Source organism: Seriola aureovittata, chromosome 16 (genome assembly GCF_021018895.1).
Source record: "Seriola aureovittata isolate HTS-2021-v1 ecotype China chromosome 16, ASM2101889v1, whole genome shotgun sequence".
NCBI classification, from domain to species: domain Eukaryota; kingdom Metazoa; phylum Chordata; class Actinopteri; order Carangiformes; family Carangidae; genus Seriola; species Seriola aureovittata.
Genome location: NC_079379.1, coordinates 17,426,776 through 17,438,500, shown reverse-complemented (window position 1 = coordinate 17,438,500; position 11,725 = coordinate 17,426,776). Strand labels below are relative to the sequence as shown.

Genomic DNA, 11,725 nt, shown 5'->3' with positions numbered 1-11,725 from the left:
CTCAATTTCCTTTAACACTTTATTGACCTCCTCTTTTATATAAAGACTTACATGTCACATTACTTACACACAACACAGGTGGTCCAGGAAATAAGTAATAAATAGCTTATTTCTAATGTACACGTTCTCTGTAGAGGAAACCCTTAAAGGGTCAGTTCACTCAAATTACTAAAAAGCATTTTCTTGTAGCATCTTGCCAAACAGACAACTTTGGTGTGGTTTAGCCAGGCTTCGAGACCGCACCAATACAATGGAGGTGAACAGAAATATTCTGTGATGCTCCCAGCATCAAAGATTAACAGCAAAGTGTCAAAGATTACGTCTCTAAGGAAAGTGTCAAATGTACGTAGGTCGATAATCCAGAGTAATAATAATCACTACTGAACTTTTCTTTTTTTAAACAAGCATCACAAAATCATACTGAGGTGGAAACAGTATATCTCAAATCCCAGCCAAAAAGAACCAGATCTATCTATTTTACTAGAACTGATGACAAACGTCTTTTTTTTATATAAGTTACACGAACTGACCCTTTAACATTTAGACACCCAGTAATGTACCACATATTGCCCAAATGCAGTGTAGAATCTGGCTGATACTGTATTGTAATAATGTATTTTATTCATTTTATTTATTTTTTTGGCCAAGACAAATTTGAAAATTACAAAAAAAAAATCTGATAACTACATACTGGTTGACATTATTTTTTCCAACTATGTTTTTATTCCCTAAATTTGGTATTTGGAAAAATTATGACCAAGATATGTACTGAGTGAAACATTTTAAAAATAAACTCACTCTGGTGGAGGAATTACATGATGACAACTGTTTATAAATTACCTCAAGCATCTTTGGCATATCTGTACTGTTTCTTGTTTATGGGCCAACGTTTAAAGTGATATTGATGTCTAATAAGCTAAAATTGGCCAATGTAGATGTATCAGTTGGGCTTTAATGCAGCTTCCTACATACTTTGTTACGTTTTTTCCTATCTTCATTTATATACTTTACATATAAAAATACAATGAGCCCAGTGAAATCAATACTCCCTTTTTAACAGTCCTATGACGAGAAAGTAGTAAAATACAACAATAGGCAAGAAAATAATACTTAAGGCTTAGACTGGAGACTTCTTCCGCTTCTGGGTTCTACTGTATTGTCCTGTACAGTCTCATTTCATTTCATATTAAGACACATCAAATAGTAACATTGACCCAAAGCAGAAAAACTGCACAACACTCTCCCAATTTACAGTAGCTACAACCTCAAAGACTCGCGTCCTAAACAGAGCAGACTGAAGCGTGAGCACCAGTATGTGATGTAAATACACTATATATGACCACATCTGGAACGTCCACAGAGGAGCTAAAAATCCAGATCAACAAAACACTTTTAAAAGACTTTTTTGATAAACTAACCAGGTTTCAGCTTCCCTTCCCCTGCCTTGTGCCCAATGTGTCAACAGACGCCAGAAAACAGCTGGTGTTTGATCCGCTCTTCCGTTTTCACCTCCTCCTTGACCACTCCATCATCTCTCTGACACACATCTGTCCATCTCACCGACTTCTCCTGCGCTGACAGAAGGATCTTGTCAATGTCAGTTTCCTCCTCCTGGTCTTCAAGAGAAACGCTGCTCCCTGATAGGAACAAGGGGCCCTTTTGATGCCGTGCATCCTCTTCCCTCTCCTCTCCACCTTCCTGAAGGCTCGCCCTTTCGCTCCTTCCACTACCCCTGCTCTTCCTCGCCTCTGCTGCTTCTTCCTCTTCCTCCTCTTTTGTGTTACTTCCCAACCTGTCCATCTCGGCCTCCATCGCGGGGGACCTGTTCTCTCTCTCCTCTTCTCCTGTAGAGTTTTTCTTTGCCTTGCTGCGACCCCTGAGGCTCAGCATCTGAAATCAAACAGATGTGTCTGAGACAGTTTTGCGCTTTGTGCTGTGTCTTTTTTCTTTCTATCTCTCCAGACACCTGACAAACCACAACAAAGTCTCTCTCATTGATGCCTCTTTCCTGTACAGTTTGAGGCCGACTGTTCGCCTATTATTAGACTTTTCCTGAGCAGGTTTATATTTGCTGTACATCCCATATTTAGTAACATGACTTTTTAATGGAACCTTCTGTGACATAAAGTCACGTATCCTAGAGGCACAACAGAGTCAAGTGACAGATTAGCTGCGAAGAAGCGAAAGGGGAACAAACCTTGAAGTCTTTTCTCTTGCGTTGCAAAACGGGTCTCTGAAGGAAGAGGATTTGCTTGGTCGACAAACTCCCGTCACTGCAGAAACAAAAGAGAAGCACTTTTACTACTGTTACCTGTTATGTTATAATCTGACGAGCCTGCATATATTGCTTTATGTATCGAAATCCAGTTTCTGTTCGTTGCGGTTTGTAAAGTGGCAGGTTACAAGACGGGAGCATTTTCGGCGACAGTGCTTTTGTTCGCAGCTCCAACAGATTTCAAACGCGGTTTCATGTTGAGATGAGCATATGATCGTGATTTGTCAGATCTCAAACCATCTGTCCTGTGTATCTAAGCTACACTGTCAGTCCTAATCCCAAAACAGAATGAGACAGGCAACAGCTAGGACAAAAGAATAAAGAGCCTGAAACCAACAAAGCAGTAATTAGTCTTTGCTGGTTTAAGTCAGTGATCAAATGTGATGAAAAAGACAAGTTTAGCAGTGATTGGAGTTTGTAATAGTGGTTGTAATAGTGAAATCTTTGAGTGCAACTCTTTACCTGTTGGTCTTGACAATCGGTGTAGGTAACACACACATTAACCTCCATCCATATGGAGCTAAAGACTGGAGCAATGGGATGTAGTCTGTCTTCACCACCACACCCTGAGCAGGAGAAAGTGACAGACAACACAAAAAAAAAAAAAAAAAAAAAAGACTCACACCAACAATTCATACACACATATGTACAGAGACGTTGCAGGTATTAGGCTCAGCCAGAGAAAAAAACACGCACGCACGCACACACACACACACACACACGCACACACACACACACACACACACACACACACACAACACACACACACACACACACACACACACACACACACACACACACACACACACACACACACACACACACACACACACACACACAGCTTTCCTTCATCTCCACTCTTACGTAATATTTGACAGAAAACAGCTTAAGCCTTCAGTCACAAAGGATTTCTCATAGCGCACATCTTCACCAGAGTATTAAAAACTCAAAGACCCACATCAACAACGGTCCACTGCTCAACCACGATGGCATCATAGGACGCGTTTGTGGTCTCCTCTGCAGAGCTCTGGAAGATGAACACACCGTCTACAGATGAAACCCCATTGTCTGGAGAGAAAAAGAGGAAAAATTAGAGACAGAAGCATATCAACACAGGGAGTGCGTATGTGATTCAGACATTCGCCAATCTCTCACTATTGATCCCCCTTTCCCATGGCTTAAGCCTACTTATTCCAAGGGTGACTGAGCAGTGACTTATGGTGTAAGCCGTGGACTTACGGCACATATCATCCATTACCCGGCAGTGAAGCAGAGATCTACAGCCTGAGCAGCTTTTTCCTCCTGTCAAGCACGGATACAACTAAACCAAGGAAATTCCTCTAAGAGTCTGAGCCATTCATTTAAGAAGTCACCAAGTAAAGGAGGAATGAGAGCTGTTTGTAGCCTCTAACTTTTCCTCCTGTGTCTGATCATGAAACGGAAGCAACTCCACAACGACAGACCGCTATGGTTCATCGCAATCATCCCCGTGGAACGTACCGTTGTCGTCCCCAAGGTGGAAGAACCCGTCGATGAGGTGCGCACCGCTGGTGAAATGCTGAGTCATGTGGTCAAGCCAGTGCGCGTCGACTTCCGTGATGAGCCCCGCTTCCTTTTGTACTCGAAGTGGCACCCTCAGCGAGTAGAACCTCAGAGCAGTGTTCAGCTCCCCTGTGTGGTTGTACAGGGCAAAGAGCTGCATCCCTGCAGACACAAAGAAGCAGGAAAATCAGCAACTGGAAAGCGAGAGAGAGATTTCTACTAGGCAACAGGCGGGAGATGGGTTACTTACTACCCTGCGGTGGCGGTGAAGTCATGTTCTTATCTTTCTCTGAACCCTTGAGCCGAATGTGGTTGTTGTTGTGTGTTGTGACTCTGCTTTGTCCATGTGCACAGACAGAGCTGGACTTCTTTTCGTGGTGGTGATCCAGTTCCGGAGAGCTGTGCCAGCTGTCCGAGCTCGAACTTCGTCTTTCTCTCTGGTTCGGAAGGTGAAATAGATTCTCTGTAGATTCTTTGTGCTCTGGCCGACCGTGCTCCTGCTGTCTGACTGTACCTGTACTTTCCGAGAGACACAGCTGGCTCCCTTGGGTATCTGCTAGGTTTTGACTTGGACACCACTGAAGTGCATCCACACCAGGTTTACTGTGATTTTGAGGTTGGTTGGTTGATTCTAGTGACTCTTTGAAACCGATCTGTGAGGTTGGTTCATCAGACTCCTCTGTGTTGAGCTCTGAACTCTGGGTGGGTTTCAGAGGGTTGAAGTCTGGTTCTCTGGGCGCCGAAGGTTGTGTGCTACAGTCTACATTTTCAAGATCTAACTCTTGAGGTTCAAAGGGGTGATGCAGAGGTTCTACGCCATTTTGATGTGCTTCTGTTGGATCTGTTGGGCTGGTGTTGGCGCTGAAGGGGTCTCGATGTATAGGCGAAGGGCTTGAATGTAAGGATGACAGCTCCTCGGGGTCCCAGTTCCCCAAGAAGCAGGGTCCGCCACCTGGCTGCTGGAGAAAGCCCACGAACATCACCCCTTGCTCCGCTACATCCTGGATCTGTGGGGGGTAACATACACACGCAATGTTATCACCTACACACACACACACAAAAAAACTCTATCAAAGTGTAACTTGAGTGACACATGAATATAAAAGACATCATTCACAGCACCAGAAATAAATCTCTTCTTCTACAGTCAGACAAACAATGCCTCATTTACACACAAACAAAGGCTGACGTATGCAGAGTGGATATTCTGTGAAATAACAACCTACCTAATCATCTGCAAAGATCAAATATTCAAATGACAAAAGGACCTCATTATCTCAACGCATCCGTGTGTGTGTGTGTGCGCGCGCGCGTGTGTGTGTGTGTGTGTGTGTGTGTCGCTCCCTACCATGGAGCTCTGGTGGTTAATTGTCAGTTGATATTTGGGCTGACAGTTTTAGACAGGCTCGACGGGAGAGAAATCAGATTGCAAACTACCATCGAACAATAATGAGACACATCTCCCCCTATTACCCACTACTTTTGACACTTCACTCATCCGTACACACACACATCACATCTGTAAACAGTCTGTCTATGACATCCAACACACTCACACAGTTTTATCTGATGAGTATGTCCGGAGACAAATTGAGAGCTGGTTAGTGCTGGACAAACAGAAGTATAGAATATCAAAACTGTAATCACACTCTCTCACACACACACGCACACCCACACGCACATGCACACGCACACAATCCTGTCACCCTGTCTGCCCTCGTACTGCTCCTGGGTTCTTATCTCGAACTCTCTGGCAGCTTGTGATCTGATTGGTTATTCATGTCACGCTGCCGGAGCCTATCACATTATACTCAGTGATGTGCATTTCCATCCAATCAGGTTTCCCTTTGTGCCGTCTGGGTGTTCAGATGCAAATCTATTCAATAGAGCACATTTTCATTTCCCATTGTAGGACTGTTGGCGAATTCATGAGCGGAGACTAAAAGTGAGTTTTACGGCTGATAAATGCCAGTGATGACGCTGTGGTTGGCCGGGGACCTTAAGGTTAACTCTCACTATAGTTTACCCCAACTACTGTAGCCCCCCATTCATTGTATAGCTCCTCCCTTTGTTTCTCAGCTACAGGAGCATGAATAGTGTTGCAGGAGGTGGAAGAACGCTTAAATCCATTGCTGCTTTCTGTCTCTTTACTTACAGCTCACTTGGGTCTCTCACATCACAACTGGACTTGGTTCTTCCTCAGCCTCCCTCATGATGATTTGTTAAAATCCTCCCAAGGTAACTCATTCAATTTTGCAATATTTTAAAATGGAAAACCACTAATGAAATTTGCTCCATTTGAATCGGAGAAGCTCTGCACGTCAGGACCAGAGCCTAAGTTACCATATGGCACAAACAGGCAATTATAGGCAGTTGCCTGTAGCCTTTTGAGCCCCGTAATGTTTGCTTCACTTGCACAGCAGTGCTGCGCCAACATGAAAGGCACACACGAAAAAACACACAGTGCAACAAGTACGGAGATGGAGATGGCAGGAGGATGTGGATTCTGCACACATCACTTTGGTTAAAAGAGTCCTCCGACAGTTTAACATCGCACTGCAGAAAGAGGAAACACTGAAAATATCAAGATGCGTCTAGATGTAGACCACCTGCCTGTGGCCTGCGAGCTCGTCTTCCTCTTGACAGATCTCTGTATGGCTATCAAACATAACACACTCTCCGTGGAGACACTGATCCAATACGCCTGATCAGTATCAGTGCAGGTACTGACCGCATTTAACCGATTGGGTTTCAGCCATGATGTAACCAGTCCAGTTTCTTGGTCACTGTCATAATAAAATTCAGTGTTTCCACTATCAGTTGCTTTCATTAAGCCAGAACTGGCCACTCTGTATGACTCGCCTTACAGTGCCGCTCTTACAAACCCTATTGGAGAGCTGGCTTATCGTTCTTTAATGGAAAAACTCTTCATCCCTGTTCCTGCGTCGGCTGACTGAAAGACTTTCTTTTTCATGTTAAATTAGAAAAGATAAGAGTTTCCATTAGAGAGTCTCGTGTATCTCCATCTCATTGGAGCCTTTCTTCAACCTGATGAGGACTAGGTGGTTGTTTTTTATTCTATTTTTTAAATTTTATTTATTAATGTTGTCCTATTGTCCCTAATTCCCTGGCATTATTTCCAGCCTTGTGTCTATGGGATGACCTGCGATAGGCTTCTGGCAGGTGGGGAGGTTGGGGCTGCTATGGAGAACTGGCTCCTCTCAGTCTGGATTTTGCGCTTTTTTAGGGACTGCTGTTTCTTTTCTTTTCTTTGTAATATATTGTACAGTTGTGTTTTCTCCTGTAATTTTTAACCTAGCTTGGTATGTGCAAAGCTAATAAAAAACGTTTAAAGAGGAACTGGCTGCCAACTCAGTGTTACGTGCCGCGGCAATCCTTGACCTCATGTTACCTTGGGAAAGTGGTCTCAGACTTTTTGGACCACTGGAGCGAAAAGACGGACCAGTTCATTCCTAATACTCTTACATTAGATACAAATAAAAGGTGTCAGGGCTTTTCCTCTGAATAATGATAGCAATGTGAAGCCCTGCATCCCAAACAGATGCCTCATCACTAAGATCCTATTGAACAACCCTGAAAATTACAGCCTTACAAAGAGCAAGTACAAGCCCATAGATTCTAGCTGCGTTGTTTACATAACACAACAAAGTTCATTATTTTTATCCAAACCTTTAAGAATCACTATGTGATGATAAAATCCATGAAAAGTGAATAATGTCAGACCAAACTACCTCTGTTGGCAGAACTCACCCTCTTGACGTAGCTCTGGATCACCTCTGGGTCAGCAGCCTGGTGACCCGCCACACACACATCTGTCTCCAGACGATGACCTGCCCACCTCAGTTGGCTCTTCTCTGAACTACAAGGTGAGAAATGAAACAAAAATACTCAGTGTAAAACTTCAATCACATGCGATTTACTTCAGTTCAATTCTGCTCTTATAAACCAGGCAATGTTAAATGCACTTGTCCATGTTATAACATCACCCTGGACTTCGTACTTTAGGTTCATTTCCTGTTTATTGCCAGAGCAGTTCCAGCACCCACTGACATTACAGTCTAAATGAGCCTTGACTCTACAGATTCTGGGAGACACGCTCATGTTCATCAGCACTCGTTGACCCAGAACGATCACAGCAGAAACATAATGTCATCTCTGGAACAGGGTGAATTTTCCGTTTAAAGAGAGCTCACATTCACCACTATCACAATAGACTTATTAGACAGAAAAAGGGACTGAATTTCCTTCTGCTCCCGCTGCAAGACACCATCATAAAAGGAGTATTCAGATACGCCTCTTCAGATTTGGATTGAGGTCAGTGGGAAGGCCGTGGTAATATCTTGTGCTCTGAGGCATGAGTGACATTCCGAGCTAGATTTGAAACAGTAGATCTGTCAGATTTTTCTTCTTTCACTTTTAGGGTTTTTGATGGAAGGGGATGGCGGTGATGGGGAGATAAAAGGCGGAGTAAAGGGGACGAAGGGGGGTGAGGAGGACAAAAGAAAAGGGGGGACGGCCATCACTGAAGAAAGCAGATGAAAGGATGGAGAGATGGTTCCTCTCTTTCAGCGTGCCGTTCCCCTCTGGCGAGCGCTGATGATGCAATCAGCCGTCTCCACGGTGACAGGTGCCAGGAAGCAGCGGGACCACTTGGCAGGAGGGGCATCAAAGGAGCAGCTCGGCACCTGCCTGTGCACTAGAGTGTGTGTGTGTGTGTGTGTGAACACACGACACTATTCCTTGAATTCACATTAAAAGAGCAGATTGAACTCAGGAGGACACCTAAAACTGTAGAATCAGCAAAGTAATTCTTTTAATTGCAAAGAATAAGTGACAACAAATGGAAGGTTACATATGTAACCATGTTTCTCTGAGTCAAAAGACACAAAGACTGATCCACAGGGGTCCCCGCCTCTATACGAGACATTTTCTTCATCCAAATTATCATAAAGTTCCACTAAGCTGAAATCAGATCTGCTGGAGAGAGCATGGATCATTTGATGTATTGTAGATCAGTCACATATGTTTTGGAAATGTCAAAATATCCATGTGGTGGGAAATGGTATGCAAAGTGCCTATGGCAAGCAATTATTAAAGGGAATCTTCATATTGGAGAAACTGAGAGTACAAGCAGCAGATCTGGGAGAAAAATGACTGTGTGAATGATGATGAACGGTCTGAGGAGGTCTCTGCATGTGTGCGTTTTTTTATTTGGATCAAATATGTCTTAAACTTCTATGATGGCAGAAGTGAGAGTGGTGAGGTATGAAAACGATTCTCGAATATGATGGCAAATATTGTAGTCTTTAGTGTCACCAGAAGAAGAAGGTTAAAAAAAAAAAAAAAGAATTGGGTTACCCAGGAGATACAGTATACAGGGTAGTCACACAGTATATTATCATGAATAGTCAAAAGTGAAGGAATTGGGACACTGAGCTAAAGTTAGCCGTTTTTCGTGGCTGACTCATGTGTAATTAATTTTACATCAAGAGAAGGAGGTGAGGTGCGGAATTTTGCTTGTGATAATGGGATTCAATTGGCTTCCAAACAATGAAGTCGTGAAAGCTGCTGCCTATTAACTGTTTTTCGAAATCTGGCTGCAATTGAATCATGTCATGTATCTTTTTCAGTCTGCAATGTAGAGCTTCAGAGTTAAAACTGTTTTCTTCAGTAGGGCGTGTTTGGTTTGTGTACCTTGGCGTCTCTCGGACCAGCACGGCCCGGTGAAGCTGGCGCTGGATGTGTGCGTGGCGAGGGCCGCAGGGATGAACAAACGGGTGGACGGCGACCAGGACGAAACCCTGCGCGTAGAGTTCCCTCACCTGAACCGGTAGCTCTCTGACCGAGGACAGACACAGCACCGAGGACACCGGCACCTCTGCGGGCAGGAGAACGGGTGAGGAGAGGGGAGGGAGAAAAAAACAATTTCGTCAAGAAGGGGCAATGGGACGTGGTCAAGACAAGGATGTGAGAGAAAAGGAAAAGCAGTAGAGAGGTATTTGGAAGTGGATAAAAGCTGGAACAAAGAGGAGAAGGGGGGGGGTAGGGACAGAGGGTGTGAAAGAACAAAGACAGAGAGCATGTTTCATTATGATAATTCCCAGTGAACAACAACACATGGCATCTTCACGCTAAATCTGAAACTAATTACACCAGAACTATTAGCCTCTGTCCTCACTGTCACCAGCACAGTCTGGCTTTTAGAAAACACACACATGCAGACACAAGTGTGAAAAGACACACACACTGGGAAGTGCCTATTTGAACACCCGCTCATCTGTATTGACAGACACAGACTTAACACATTTTCACCCACATTAACAGACTTTTTAATACAATGCACACACACATACATCAAAAGGTCTGAAAGACAATGTTATCCCATTGCCTGTTTGGGCGTGTGGCATTAACCACAATCACCAACACAGAGCTGGTTGCCTTATTACCAAACACAATGGAAAGAAAACCGCTTCACTTCAGTAGGAATGGCTACTGGAGCTTATCTTATGGAGGCAAACTGTCACAGCAAATCCACCGGGGAGAGCGCAATGTTTGCGAGAACCGCCCTCTCGGGGTCGGGACATTGTAGTGAGGCTCTCTCTCGCCGTGTTCACCGGCTTTTAAGGGAACACGTGCATGTATCACTGAGTGAAGCCAGGTGTGTGTGAGAGAGACAGAGAGTGGGATGGAAAAAGAGGTGAAGAAAAGGGAGACAGAGAGAGAGAGAGAGAGAGAGAGGCAGTTAGGCAGAGCAGTGTTGGAGAGAGGAGAGAGAGATGAGGCTGTCTGTGCCTGAATGCTTGTCATCCCTTCCCATTCAATCTCATTTGCATGGGTCTGGAGAAGAGAAAATAACCTGAATAAATTAACTAGACACACACAAGAACACACACACAAGAACACACACACACACACACACACACACACACACACACAGGGAAAAAAAAAAAGAGATGTGCAAACCATCTCATTTTCAATTGGTTCTCCATCATCTGGCGTGTACCCACACACACACACACACACGAGAAGCTGGCCAGCATGTGAGGATACAAGCACATGAACACACACTCTCCTGAAGCTCATCTCAGTGAAACAATGGGAGAAAAAAAAAAAGAAAAGAAAAAAAACTCCCTGAGAAAATCCAACCATCACATCATCTTGGCATAACTGCTTGGAATCAGGAGAGCCTTTCATCAAGCAAACACTTAAATGGGTGTCTGTGGGGACTTATCAAAAGCAGTACAGTGATAATAATAATAACAGCTGGAGACTGGGTTGGCGGGCGGGTGGGGATAACAACGATCCTGTCACTGTAAACAGTCATTAGCTGTCATTAGCTCTGCACGGCTGGCACTCACCCACCGACGAGACGCAGGCAAGGCATCGCAGCTCATTCAGGCAGGGGCATACAGAAGTTATTAGGGTGTTATGCAGCGCTTTAGGCTGGGAAGCGACTTCATTTATACTGTCTGCCACTGTGGGATTTAAAAGGGAGGCTGCAATTCCGCTTCGGAATGGGAACAGCTCAGGGCAGAAAAGCCGGGTGGAGTTTTATGGTGCCAGCCAGTGAGGGAGCAGGGGCAGGGAGGTGCGGTGTTAAAGAGTGTGAGTGTGCAAAGGAGAGTGCAGCACCAGCATGTGTGTTTAAGAGACTTGGAGGTGTGCGATGGGGTAGCTGGGTGTGTGCCTGGAGGTGCAACTACATTTGTGTTTTTGTGATTGTGAGGGCGAGTGTGCATGAGATGGTGTGCGTGTGTGCATGTGTATGAGGATGCATATAAGTGTTTGTCAGAGATACAGACACGTACATCCAAGGTTGCATTGTTTAAAAGATTCAAGAAGTGGCTGTTTAGCTGCTAATTCCCGCCACGCTGTTCCCGTCTTAAC

The 11,725-nt window shown here is 44.4% G+C and overlaps 1 protein-coding gene across 1 annotated transcript in view; it reads right to left on the bottom strand.

Moving 5' to 3' along the window:
- Window position 1: 1 nt before the first annotated feature.
- Window positions 2-11,725, bottom strand: part of rftn1a (raftlin, lipid raft linker 1a) — a 23,243-nt gene continuing 11,519 nt past the window's right edge. Inside the window, exons 3-10 of the mRNA XM_056399859.1 lie at window positions 9,533-9,716; window positions 7,589-7,697; window positions 4,068-4,824; window positions 3,776-3,979; window positions 3,234-3,343; window positions 2,738-2,841; window positions 2,198-2,273; window positions 2-1,890 (exon numbers count right to left, since the gene is read on the bottom strand). Coding sequence (XP_056255834.1) covers window positions 1,459-1,890; window positions 2,198-2,273; window positions 2,738-2,841; window positions 3,234-3,343; window positions 3,776-3,979; window positions 4,068-4,824; window positions 7,589-7,697; window positions 9,533-9,716 — 1,976 coding nt within the window. The 3' untranslated portion in view covers window positions 2-1,458. The remainder of the gene's footprint in view (window positions 1,891-2,197; window positions 2,274-2,737; window positions 2,842-3,233; window positions 3,344-3,775; window positions 3,980-4,067; window positions 4,825-7,588; window positions 7,698-9,532; window positions 9,717-11,725) is intronic.